Genomic DNA, 14,732 nt, shown 5'->3' with positions numbered 1-14,732 from the left:
CCTAAAAAACAAACACGACGCTTTACCATTTAAGCGTTTTTATATCCCCAATTCAAAGACGTCGGTTACAAACCACTCAATCTACAGCTTTGACAGTGAGTGCACTTCGCAGATTGGGCGATACATCGGTATGCCGAGATTATGCACTCTAGAAATAACTTAAGTGTTACGTTAGTCTGTTTTGGAAGTAAAATAAGGATGTCTAAACGGACAACAATCGTTGTATGTATCATAAATGTGTATAACCTATGCCGTTTTGCTCACAATAGCGAGTTCAGACAGTCTGCAACATCCTTAGTATTGCATGGTGTGCCACAAGGATCAATACTTAGGCCTACTCTTTTTCTTCCACGTATTAACGGCATTCCTAGCATCTTAAATGCCCATAGTTTCTTGTATTATGCAACCCTAATGTATTTATCACTAAGTAGTGCTAACGATACCAGTGGAATGTTACGTAAATCTGATTTGCAAATAAAATAAACATGTCTAAAAAGTACAAAAAACGTCGTACGTATCATAAATGTGTATGTTTTTTTGAGTTCTGCTCATAATGACGGGTTCAGAAAGTTTGCAACATCTTCAGTAGGCCTACTGCATGGACTGCCACAAGGATCAATACCCGGTCTACTCTTTTTGTTCCATATATTTAGGACATCCCTAGCAACTTGCCAACTAACAAAATGCCAAGAGTTTCCTGAATGATGCGACCCTAATTTATTTATCACTATGTAATTCTGAACGATACCACTGGAATGTTACGCTATTCTGATTTGGAAGTAAAATAAGGATGTCTAAAACGTACAATAAACGTCGTATGTATCATAAATGTGTATGTCCTTTTCAGTTCTACTCACAAAGACGGATTCAGACAGTCTGCAACATCCCTAGTAAAGTATGGAGTGCCACAAGGATCAATACTCGGTCTACTCTTTTGTCCATATATTGGTGGTATTACTAGCAACTTAAATGCCAAGAGCTTCTTGTATAATGAGACACTAATGTATTTATCACTACGCAGCGCTAACAAGCTTTGCTCAAATACAGACAGAATACATTAATTGGATGTTGGGTTTGTTACTATACAGTATATTAAAAATTTAAATATCTTATTTATTTACACCTCTTCATCCCCCGCATTATTTAAATAAAAATTAATAATTTTTGGCTAAATAATATTTTTGTACTGTGAAAAATTCCATAACCACTTTCCTCACTTAAGAAAAAAATCACCCTTTTCAGAAGCTAATTCCTGAACAGACCAAAAGAAACACGGCAGGAAGGAAGTGACATTTGTCCTATTCCGTATGTGACTGTAGAGTGTAGAGTACGCAGCGGCAGATGACGCTCGCAGGCCCGGGTGTCGTGCACGGTCGCGCGCGCCAGCCAGCCCAGTGAAAGTGCCCGAGTTTCTCTCGTCAGAAAACGTGACGACAGTGTTGTAGGCCGGCAATAAAACCACGACAATAAGAAACGGTGTGGCGCTCTTACTGGAGAGCCTAGGGTCCGACCCTCTCGTTACTGGACCTGAGTCGCGCGCCTTATCTTTTCTATTTATCTTCGGTTGTACTGTGCGGAAAATAGCTACGGCGGTAGTTTAGATCCATTTAAACTTGTTATTAACAGGCGTTATCTCATTTCAAAATTCTTATTTGCAAACAAATATTGCTTGGTAGGTAAATGGTGAAAACAATTAACATAATATATTATAATAACATGAAACCTCCGTGTAGAAATAAATATAGAACTATTAGGCTACCACTCATAAAATAGAACTAGATCCTACCAGTGGAAACTTACGTATGGTAAATCTCTACGTCAAGTTAGATATTTATAAAATCATGGACCCATCAATGTATAAAACACTAGAAACTTAGATTAGGTCAAGTGAACAACACAAATATTATAAAAGGAAATATATAGTTGATGATATGATTTGTAAATTGTTAGGTTTAGTCGAATTATTATTATTTTATATTCATTGGATTCTCGAAATACTAATTTATTACGTATATCCTCCTATGCACATTTTCTTTATGAATCCTAAGTTTAGTAGTATATTATATTGTAAAAATTGGAAATAATTTATATTAGGATTTATACATGTAACTCCCCATTACTAAATCACATCACGTGACTATGTGAACACAACAATAGAACATTCACACTAATTCCTGCCACATTCTTCCATGACTCCTGTTTCTCTACAACAACAAAACATTCACATACAATTTCTTCCACATTCCTCCATGTTCTCCACACATCCCCTCCAACTACATATCATCGTTTACTTGGACATCTTAACTTGACAAAATACTGGGCAGGCCTTCATAAGATTTCCACATAATATTGTGTAAATATTATTTTTAAACACTCACTTTATTCTTTATTTTTTGAGTTTTATGAGGAAACTGAATTTATATTGCTTTTCTCTTTTATCGCAGTTACATGTAATTTATTCATGTTTGTTACCACTTATAACAAAATTCGTTGACTTTTACAAATTTAGAGAACCAGTTTTAAAACGAGTGCCTATGGTAGATTAAGTACATCAAAATTTGCACTAGAGAAAAAAATTAAGGAGGAAGTTAAAAAAGTAAACATTTGTATATATTAACAATTTTTTTCTATGTCCTGGCGTGTACCTTGGTTATAATTTGTTGAAATAAAGTTAAAATTTCTTTTGTTAATGACAATAGGGTGGAGGGGGGTGTTTTTGAAAGTTTTATGGGGACACAAATTTCTCTATAATAAGTTCTATAACATATATTTTTTTACTAAACATGAATTTTATTAAACAAATTTTCAAAAATAAAATGTAAAATTTTCGAAACTAATAAATTTTCCCTGTAATCCCGACTTACCCCTGTCCCCGATGAGCCGCATCTGGACGAGGGTTGGGTCTTCGTTGTGTCCTTCCAGCACGGTGTCATCTGTCACCGTCAGCTCCTGGAAACGTGAACAGACTCAACTGATAAGAGATAACAACATATCACATACTGATAACAGACTAATAATAATGGTCTGAACTAGCCTGATCTCACTTTGCCCTAAGCTCAATTGTCGAATCACCTTTGATGTGAAATGTTTATCAATTAGCAACAATAATTATAAGTTCATGAAATTTCAACTAGTGGACGTAAACAACAAGAGTACATTTAAAGTAAAAGGCAGTCCACTGGTTCAGTATCCTTCAAATTTAAATTTTTTATTATTAACACTTAACACAATGTTGTTCCTACCTTGTCTACAAATACAATTAAAATTCCCTACTTATTTTAATAAGTCCTCAGATCACTAAATTTTATATTGGCGAATGACGTTCAAAGTATGAACACATATTGGGCAAGAGCTTATCAAACTATCTGGTTTAAAGTTTCAATTATTAACTAGTCCAAACTAATTAGTAGAGATTAGTCTCCTACGCTGGTTAGGATGACAATCTAAGAGATGAAGTACACCCTGAGTATGCTGTCTATCTGTGTCTGAAGAGACTAGTGCCTCACTAGACGGAGTATCTACTCTATTGTTCGACCAGGCTCCCAGAAGGGAGCCAGGCGCACACCAGAGGTGGTGTTCACTGTGCCTTAGCAGCCAAAATGATGGTTTTTAAGGGAACAAATAGCTAAATTCAATACTGACTGAAGATTAATATGTTCCATGCACGTTAAAATGAAGCTGAATAAAGGAAAAATAGTGGGTCTAAGGTTGAACCCTGGGTAATGATGGCGGCATGGTTTTTTTATGGGAACAATTCGCTAAGATTTACTGACTGAAGATTAATATATGTCACACACGTTAAGATGTACCTGAATAAAGAAAAAAAGAGTGGGTCTAAGATTTAACCCTGGGTACTCACGTGTGTGGCCTCGTTGTAGCCGCAGATGACCGCAGTGTACCACTGTGTGGTACCCTCTGCCCGGTACACTTCCACGCGGAACCCGACCAGAACGCTCGGGGTGGTCAGCAGGATCTGCTGCCCGTCCTGGGCCTCCACCCAGCGGCGTGCGGCCTCCCTCACGCCGGGGTAGTCCTTCACCCCGCGCATCTTCGGGTCCCAGTCCTGCAGCAGGCACAAGAGTTGGAACACATAACTAGGGATTCTGACTGAGGCATGAGTGTGTAACCTAGAAGTGCTGAATGCGATAGCACCAAAAGAAACCCTCCCTTACACTTCTTTGTTTGAAGTTTGTTTTTTTTTATGGAAGGATTGTGAAGGAGGCAGGATTTCCCGGACATTTGCTATCGTTCAGTGATAAAGAAAATCAGGGCTGCAGTATAATAAGCGGCCACCACAACAATCCAACTGTCGATATACACGACTATCTTAACTACCGAAACCTAAATGCCAAATCAAATTACTTTATAAGAGTAGAAATAGCTAAGCTATCGAGTACAAAACTAATTACTTTTTAGATAAAAACGAATTAGGTGAAGTATCCATAATATGAAATATCTAAAACGTAATTCGGTTTGTTATTTTGGTTTATTCGATACTTTAGATTTAATCAGAAATATCGATTATTCGATAGTCGTGGTGGCCGCTTATCATACTGCAGCCAAAATCAGTAACACTGTGTTTCGAAATCTGCAATCGGATCCCTTCTTCAGGTAATTACAAACTAACTGACACATAATTACAAACTAGGTTAATAGATAGGTTAAAATAAACAAATCGTACCAAAGCGTTGTGCCACGCGTAAGTCAGGAATCACAACCACCGTGACTTAACTCTAAAACATGCACTTAGTAAAAAACTATACACAACACTAATTATTAAAACTGAACTACAGAATACAGGTCACAATATTACCTTTACACTTTAGACCTTACTGTTACACCTCGCCCACCCTTCCAGTACAAAACCTTTAGTCAGTTATTTCTCATCTTTACAAATCGATGTTAAATTTTGGTAAATTGAAGTTAAATTCAAATTTATAGTCAAAAAACTTTAAACACAAGTCCAACCATTACCCACCCACATAATTTACTCAATTTATGATAAGATCATTGTAGGCCTTTATTTATTATTAAAATTTCAACAATCATTAATCTTTACTTATACCAAATTTGTAATATTCGCTAAATCTAAAATTCATATTTTTTCAAGCAGGAATACAATTCATAATCACTTAAAACGCAATAGATACAAATTAGATATACCCCAACATAGATGGGCTATAATTGGATCATCTCACCAGATAAATGCAATTAGATTTTTAACAAATTACACAGTTCAGCCAGAGACACTTCTTTAACAAAATTTAAAAACGGGATCCTTGATTGGATACAAAGAAATCATTTTAATACAATTCAGGAATTTTTAAACTGTGACGTGGAGTTGATATTTTAATATTTTAACTAATAAGAGATTATCTATAATATATTTTATGAATAATAAAATGAAATGAAAAATGCCTTTATTAAGGAGGCGGGGTTAGGGCTATCAAGCCCTCTCTACCACTCAACCTCATATTGTATACAGTAAATTTACAATAGTTTAATAAAAATTGGGTAAATTATTATATTATAATATTAGTAAATTTATAAATAATCTATTTTATATTAATCAAAAATAATTTTCTTTGTTGTGATCTTACCGTTCAAATCTATTCCAGTGTTAAAATAATTGTATTTATTGAAGATTCCTATTTCAATTATGTATTGATCAATGGAATAAAGAATTTTGACTTTAAACACAAGAAACGTTTTTTATAAATTCAACATGTACACAACATAAAAAACATTGTCATTTTTTATGCGCAGACAATTTCCATAGCATTTTGCAGTGGCATAAAATTAAGTTAATTTTTAAAGTAATGTCTATTAGATAGTAACACCACAAGTATTGAGGTCAGGCAGGGTTCCTAAAAACTATACTTATTACTAATCACGACTTTTGGCGATCGCTGGGGCAACGGACTAGGAGCGGCAAATTATAATGACCGAGAAACGCCCCTGATAAGACGAGGTCATTATCAGATGGAAGTGACCTTGGCCATTATGCAAGGTACAAGCGGCAGTCGGCTCACAATGACCGGAAGTGGGCCGGACGGACACGCAGGTGTGGAATGCGCCAGATCACGGATACGGACACTTCCGGTACATCGCACATCACGTGACTATCTCTCCTTCCTCGTGACAGAGGGCGTCATCCTTACACCGCAAGATTGCACACGAACATGCTTTACAAAGCTACAAGAGCATTTTAATTTTGGATATAATATTTAAAAAAAATTGAAAATCCTTTTTAATGTATAAGATGTATACATATTTACATCCTAAAATAAAAGATTAGTTGTATTTTTATAAATTAAATGTATTTAAAAAAATTGAATATCCTTTTCTATGTATAAATATATTTACATCTTCAAATAAAATATTAGTTGTATTTTTATAAATTAAATTTATTCAAAAACTTGAAACTCTTTTCTATGTATAAGATGTATATATATTTACATCCTAAAATAAAAGATTTGTGGTATTTAAAAAAATGTATGTATTCAAAAAAATTAAAATCCAATTCTATGTGTATATATTTACATCCTAAAATAAAAGATGTGTTGTATTTTTATAAATTAAAGGTATTCAAAAACTTGAAAATCCTTTTCTATGTATAAGATGTATTTAAATCCTCAAATAAAAAATCCTAGATTAGTTGTATTTTTATAAATTAAATTTATTTAATTAATTATTTATAATGGTGAACTTTGCCAAGATATTTAATTCACCAAGGTACCAAGGTTCATAAAGGAAATTGACTTAATGACTCCTAAACTAATTATATACTAACACTCAAACATATTATTATTCGCCTTTAGGCAAGAAACAATTTTGATTGATTTTACTACAACTCGATCAATGACTAGTTGTATATTATGCAGGGTGATTGAAAAAGTAAGTCGCACCCCTTTAAACTTTTTTTACTTTATGTTAAATCTGTTTGCGGCAGTCTTACTAGCTACACTAATAATGATAGTTTTAAAATCTTTGACCTCAGGAGAACGAGGGGTGGGGGGATAACTCAAAATTTCCAAATAGCACTTACGGTCTTGTAACATATAATTTTAAATGTCTTGGTTAGTCAATAAAAATACATTTAAAGAATTGAAATCCGACCACTCTACAAGAAATAACAGCCCCAAACTTAACTGAACTTTATTGTGATTCATGACGTTGTGAATAATAATACGTAATTTAACAAATAATGAAAAATCAATTAAGACAAAACGTATTTGGGTAATTGCAGATAAAGATTGTAGTACTGCAGATAGAGATTGTGGTAATGGTGGGGGAAGTAGTTGGAAAAACAAATAACTTTTTGTTGTTTATCTAATGCCTAACTTATGCAATGCTCTTATCTAATCAGTTCATGAGAGGTTTTCACTAATTTCTAACAGTTCGCTTGAAAGGTCTGGCTTAATCAGTTACCAAGTACTGAGTGCCTAGTGAGTTTAGTTGTAGGTTTTATTCGGAGTAGAATGTACAATTTTAATAATTGAGTTTCTTGGATATGACTTTTCAATTGAGATTGATCATGAATCACAACAAAGTTCAGTTACGTTTGGGTCTGCCATTTCTTGTAGAGTGATTAGATTTCAATTCTTTAAGTGTATTTTTTATTGACTAACCAACACCTTTAAATTATATGTTACAAGATTATAAATTCTATTTGAAAATTTTAGGTTACCTCCAACCTCCCTTTCCCGTGAGGGTCAATCTTTTAAAAACGACTAATGTAGCCATTTGTAGCTAGCAAGAGTGCCGCAAATAGATTTCACATGTCTAAAATAACAAAAAGGTGTATGGGGGTGCAACTTACTTTTAAATCGCCCTATTTAGACCTCATTATCAAGTATTTTATATCGAGCGTATATCTTCTGTATGAGGTAAAAGTAGTGGACTCTGACTTCGGATATTAAAACACAAAACATTTCTTTGCACTTAAAAATAAGAGAGGTTTTCAATCATTTGGTATCGCTTGCTGAGCAAGCGGTCGATTGTTGACAATAGATATTCGGAATATAGTATCGATAGCACCGATACTCTAATCGATAGTGAAACACCGAATTCCGCGAGTATATCAACTAGTTCCACTTTAGGCAAGGTCAAGTTAGAAACTAACATTTTCACAATTTTCCTTCTCTTGCCGAAACGTTATCGTAAGTCGAACTTTACATTTCCAATTTCTTAGTTTCATTTAGCGCCTTCTCACACCTCATCACAGTAGGTCCCAGCTATCAACGTAGACGTAACATTACAACACGCTAATTGTTTCTAATTTATATATAATAATAATAATAATAAGGATGAATGCCTGAGTACATCATTGGCCAGTTGAAATATTATGTTTCGATTATGAATGACAGTCACCTTATAGGGCAGCAAAGAGGCGGGGTCTCGGAAAGCCAACTCCTGGTCCATGAGGAACTCCACAGGCTGTAGCCGCTGAGAAGATATGTCCATGGTGGCTACTAGTGCAGAGAATGTCTAGAACAGAATTGCAAACTTGTTACAGTAGTGCCAAAAAAGGGGGAATATGTCTAAATTGTTGGGAGCCTGAAGGACAGGATCCTTAAGGAACTTCACAAACTGTAGCTACTCAACATTTATCTATTCAACTTCCTATCTAGCACTTCCAGATTCCAGGTGGTTCTTGGCTAAGACTAATCGTGTAGTTTTGGATTTAGGTCGGGTTAATTAAAGACGAGGTGAGGAGTCTTTAGGCATTAAAATCACTCTGGGAGCACAGATGAGGCGGGTTATGTACCCAACTGGCAAGGTCGGGTTTGTTAGGAACGAGGTGAGGAGTTTTGGGCACTAGAATCGCTCTGCGAGCACAGATAGGGTGGTTATGTAACCCAACTGGTGAGGTCGGATTTGCTTGGAACGAGGTGATGAGTTTTGGGCACTAGAATCGCTCAGTGAGCACAGATAGGGCGAGTTATGTAACCCAACTGGTGAGGTCGGGTTTGCCTTGGAACGAGGTGATGGAGTTTTGGGCACTAGAATCGCTCTGCGAGCACAGATAGGGCGAGTTATGTAACCCATCTGGTGAGGTCGGGTTTGCTTGGAACGAGGTGAGGAGTTTTGGGCACTAGAATTGCTCTGGGAGCACAGATAGGGCGGGTTATGTAACCCAACTGGTGAGGTCGGGTTTGCTTAGGAACGAGTTTTGGTCACTAGAATTGCTCAGTAAGAGCACAGATGGGGCGGGTTATGTAACCCAACTGGTGAGGTCGGGTTTCCTTGGAACGAGGTGATGAGTTTTAGGCACTAGAATCGCTCTAGGAGCACATATAGGGCGGGTTTAGGAACGAGCACAGATAGGGCGGGGAGCACAGATAGGGCGGGTTATGAAACCCAACTAACACTAGAATCGCTCAGTTAGCACAGATAGGGCGGGTTATGAAACCCAACTTGTGAGGTCGGGTCGGGTACTAGAATCGCTTGAGAGCACAGTGAGATTGTGAGTCGGGTTTGTTAGGAACGAGGTGCGGAGTCTTGGGTACTAGAATCGCTCTGGGGCGGGTTATGTAACCCAACTTGTGAGGTCGGGTTTGTTAGGAACGAGGTGCGGAGTCTTGGGTACTAGAATCGCCTGGGAGCACAGATGGGGCGGGTTATGTACCCAACTGGTGAGTCGGGTATGCTAGGAACGAGGTGCGGATGACTCTTGGGCACTAGAATCGCTCTGAGCATAGATGGGGCGGCTTATGTAACCCAACTTGATGAGGTCGGGTTTGTTAGGAACGAGGTGCACTTGGGTACTAGAATTGCTCTGAGAGCACAGATGGGGCGGGTTATGTAACCCAACTGGTGAGGTCGGGTTTGATTAGGAACGAGGTGCGGAGACTTGGGTACTAGAATCGCTCAGTGAGCACAGATAGGGCGGGTTATGAAACCCAACTTGTGAGGTCAGGTTTGTTAGGAACGACGTGAGGAGTCTTAATGGGCACTAGAATCGCTCTGGGAGCACAGATGGGGGGTTATGTAACCCAACTGGTGAGGTCGGGTTTTGCTTAGGAACGAGGTGAGGAGACTTGGGTACTAGAATCGCTCAGTGAGCACAGATAGGGCGGGTTATGATACCCAACTTGTGAGGTCGGGTTTGCTTAGGAACGAGGTGAAGGAGTCTTAATCACTAGAATCGCTCTGGGAGCACAGATAGGGCGGGTTATGTAACCCAACTGGTGAGGTCGGGTTTGTTAGGAACGAGATGCGGAGTCTTGGGTACTAGAATCGCTCAGTGAGCACAGATAGGGCGGGTTATGAAACCCCAACTTGTGAGGTCGGGGTTTGTTAGGAACGAGGTGAGGAGTTTTGGGTACTAGAATCGCTCTAGGAGCACAGATGGGGCGGGTTATATACCCCAACTTGTGAGGTCGGGTTTGTTAGGAACGAGGTGCGGAGTCTTGGGTACTAGAATCGCTCAGTGAGCACAGATGGGGCGGGTTATGTAACCCAACTTGTGAGGTCGGGTTTGTTAGGAACGAGGTGAGGAGACTTGGGTACTAGAATCGCTCAGTGAGCACAGATAGGGCGGGTTATGTAACCCAACTTGTGAGGTCGGGTTTGTTAGGAACGAGGTGCGGAGTCTTGGGTACTAGAATCGCTCTGGGAGCACAGATGGGGCGGGTTATGTAACCCAACTTGTGAGGTCGGGTTAGTTAGGAACGAGGTGCGGAGTCTTGGGTACTAGAATCGCTCTGGGAGCACAGATGGGGCGGGTTATGTAACCCAACTTGTGAGGTCGGGTTTGTTAGGAACGAGGTGCGGAGTCTTGGGTACTAGAATCGCTCTGGGAGCACAGATGGGGCGGGTTATGTAACCCAACTTGTGAGGTCGGGTTTGTTAGGAACGAGGTGCGGAGTCTTGGGTACTAGAATCGCTCTGGGAGCACAGATGGGGCGGGTTATGTAACCCAACTTGTGAGGTCGGGTTTGTTAGGAACGAGGTGCGGAGTCTTGGGTACTAGAATCGCTCAGGGAGCACAGATGGGGCGGGTTATGTAACCCAACTTGTGAGGTCGGGTTTGTTAGGAACGAGGTGCGGAGTCTTGGGTACTAGAATCGCTCTGGGAGCACAGATGGGGCGGGTTATGTAACCCAACTTGTGAGGTCGGGTTTGTTAGGAACGAGGTGAGGAGACTTGGGTACTAGAATCGCTCAGTGAGCACAGATAGGGCGGGTTATGTAACCCAACTTGTGAGGTCGGGTTTGTTAGGAACGAGGTGCGGAGTCTTGGGTACTAGAATCGCTCTGGGAGCACAGATGGGGCGGGTTATGTAACCCAACTTGTGAGGTCGGGTTTGTTAGGAACGAGGTGCGGAGTCTTGGGTACTAGAATCGCTCTGGGAGCACAGATGGGGGCGGGTTATGTAACCCAACTTGTGAGGTCGGGTTTGTTAGGAACGAGGTGAGGAGTCTTGGGTACTAGAATCGCTCAGTGAGCACAGATAGGGCGGGTTATGAAACCCCAACTTGTGAGGTCGGGTTTTGTTAGGAACGAGGTGCGGAGTCTTGGGTACTAGAATCGCTCTGGGAGCACAGATGGGGCGGGTTATGTAACCCAACTGGTGAGGTCGGGTTTGTTAGGAACGAGGTGCGGAGTCTTGGGTACTAGAATCGCTCTGGGAGCACAGATGGGGCGGGTTATGTAACCCAACTGGTGAGGTCGGGTTTGTTAGGAACGAGGTGAGGAGACTTGGGTACTAGAATCGCTCAGTGAGCACAGATAGGGCGGGTTATGTAACCGAACTGGTGAGGTCGGGTTTGCCAGACCCAGGTCCACAGCTGGTTACCATATCGAAGCCACAAACCACGGTAACCAATTATGTTCATTTGTAAACTTAACCTGCTCTTTTCAGTTTAGCGCGATTAAGACTATTTTATACTAGTAAACCAACTCATTCACTTCTTATTTACCGATGCATGAATGTATTCATAATCTCATATTGGACGTAAACTGCGCATGCGCCAAATTGTATTTATAGTTACAATAATTACAACACTGTAGTATTATATAAACTATATGTGTCACCATATCATTTTATCCATACATAACTATGCGGTTATGTCACTACTCGAACAATCTAATTAAGTAATTTTAAGTTTATGTTCATAAAATAACTTTATATTGTGTTGTGAATGGAGATAGAGTAATGCGACAGGTTTTAAATTTGGTTTATACCAAGATATCTATCAATATCACAATCCGTTACAAAAGTTATTAAAATTGTAATTTTCTCTATTAATAGTTAAGTGTTTGGCCACACTGCTTGTGTCCTACAACAGGGGATAATTAAAACAGGAACTTTTCTTAAGTAATTTAAAAGCAATATAAACAGTGCTGCCGAAAGAAAATTTGTAACCTTCAATCTAACTAAACAAATTAATTGCTCTATAACATATTATAGGTAACGCCTGGCAATATACGTTAAATTAATATTCTTGACAGCAGCTTTATTTTTGAAACATTGTAACACGTTCTGTTGTTACAATTATTACGTGTGAAGTGACATTACAGAGCTTGGAATTCAGACGAAAAGAAATTATATTACAACTAGCCTGTCTTCTTTAGTAGCTGAGAAAACACATTTTATTAAGTTTTCGTTTTCCGTATAGTACAGTACTTTATAGAAAGATACTTTATTTGTATATGTCTTAAGATTTTGTAATTGTAACAGTTTTACAATAAACGAAACCCAGATTTATTAGAAAACAATTATATCCAACTCATATACTTATGTAAACAAAATATAAAAAGGATGTGATGACTTAAACACAATATGTAAATAATAAAAATATACGTGGATAATTTAGATGTGCGAGTAATACCAATATGAACATTTGAGAAATAAAACTTTGAAATGTCCAATCGAAAATATATTTAAAAGGATGGATTTCATTATTAATAACACAGCCTAATCACTTTATAAACGCAAAAACCAGTTGTGAAAAATATTTTATACCCAACTTTAAAATTATTGTTCTGGAGGATAGATACCTTTGCTAGATTAGGTTTCTAAAACAAGATTAAAACTTTTTTATATAAACAACCCGTAACAGGGTACTTTAGTGGAAAACTATGACAACAAATACAAATATTAATTGTCAACATTTACGTAATAGTATCAAGAATGATGCTACTACACTCTGGGGAGAACACACGCTCCATCTAGACTGGGACACAAGCAGTGGGCAGAGCGCGCGCGCGCGTGTGTGTGTGTAGTACGTGTACATGTACTTGTAGTGGCCTTGTGCTTAATGAATACATCAACACGGCTGTGATAAATAAACAAACAGCTTAGTCACCTGCCTCGCCATTTGCACACTTATCAAAGTGCGCGGGCCCGTCTGCATGACATTGTTGGTTACGACACAGCTTTCTTCTTTTGTACTGACACTTTCGTAGTGCAACGACTAGTAATGATAAGATCAATGACCCATAACGCTAAACCGTTACTTACAACGTGTCATCAGCACGTTACAATACTCCGTACTTCCGTGCAATAGTGATGACCCAGTAGAAACAGAATCGGGCTAAGAATTGATCCTTGAGGGACGTCGTAAGTACTTCCGTGCAATAGTGATGACTCAATACAAAATGGATCGGGTTAAGTATTGATCCTTGAGGGACGCCGTACGTACTTCCGTGCAACAGTGATGACCCAATACAAAATGGATCGGGCTAAGTATTGATCCTTGAGGGACACCATAAGCAAACTGGATTGTTTAGGAAAAAAGGATTTTCGACGACTTGAGTTCATTAGCTTATGAATGGTCTAAACCACAAATGTGGCACGCCCCGGATGCCAAATGATTCCGGTTTTTCAAGCACAACATTTTGGTCAACAAAGTCGAAGACATGTCATCGACAGTCTAACTGTTGCCAAACTGGATTAAGAATGGCACTACGCCCAAGGTCATTAAAACTAGTCCAAAACACCTTTTAGCGATACAAATAAACGAGTTTCGCCAATCGCTTTAGGTGGGAAAATTGGCGAATGAATGAAGAATGTTTGCATGCTAAATTGCATGTTTGACTGTTGATTTTTATGAATTAAATAATGTAATTAAAGGATGTTTGCTGTATGTTTGAACCATTCTTCTCCATAAACCTTATTGACTATTGTTGTTCTTCTTGTGTTGTGTCTTCTTGATGTATGTTGTTTTGTTGCAACATTACGACATCTCTTACTGTGGTCATACTGAAAGATACGTCTCTCCTCTGTGTCATTAAATACTCAAATATTCTCATAAATACAAGATGTGACGACGAATCTTGATGGCACTGCCAAGTAATAGTGGGTTCCTAAAGAAAACCACAGGTCCGTTGATATCTGCGAAAACATTATTTCTGAAGATAAAACTCCAAAACTATATTATTCGCGGAAAAAACGCTGCTATCAAGATGTTGCTAGTAATTATAAAACGCGTGCAATTACCGCAGTAGATAAGCATTAGGCCCGCTCTAATATTGAAAATGCACACCGTGAAGATCTCCCGGTACTGATAGTACGATAAGATACCGCGAAGAGGACGGTAGCGGCCGGTCTGGCAGAGACTTATCTACACAAATTGCGTGCAGTGGGGCGGCAGCGCGGCGGTATCCTTGTAACAGGGGAAAGGAAAGCGGTCAGAGTGGTGTGTTGCGATCCGTGACCGACCCGGCACGTGTTCCTTGGCCTTCCACTTCCAGTTCGGTCGTGAGTGTGACGACCACGGAGG

At 38.9% G+C, this 14,732-nt stretch overlaps 1 protein-coding gene across 2 annotated transcripts in view; it reads right to left on the bottom strand.

Moving 5' to 3' along the window:
* LOC124353126 (lysine-specific demethylase 3A-like) overlaps nt 1-14,732 on the bottom strand; it is a 281,811-nt gene that overhangs the window by 166,557 nt on the left and 100,522 nt on the right. For both annotated transcript variants that reach the window (XM_046802970.1, XM_046802971.1), the window contains exons 3-5: nt 8,374-8,490; nt 3,860-4,063; nt 2,865-2,949 (exon numbers count right to left, since the gene is read on the bottom strand). In XM_046802970.1, coding sequence (XP_046658926.1) covers nt 2,865-2,949; nt 3,860-4,063; nt 8,374-8,490 — 406 coding nt within the window. The remainder of the gene's footprint in view (nt 1-2,864; nt 2,950-3,859; nt 4,064-8,373; nt 8,491-14,732) is intronic.

Source organism: Homalodisca vitripennis, chromosome 1 (genome assembly GCF_021130785.1).
Source record: "Homalodisca vitripennis isolate AUS2020 chromosome 1, UT_GWSS_2.1, whole genome shotgun sequence".
Lineage (NCBI taxonomy): Eukaryota > Metazoa > Arthropoda > Insecta > Hemiptera > Cicadellidae > Homalodisca > Homalodisca vitripennis.
The sequence above is the reverse complement of the archived record's forward strand: the minus strand, read 5'-3'. Positions and strand labels throughout refer to the sequence as shown.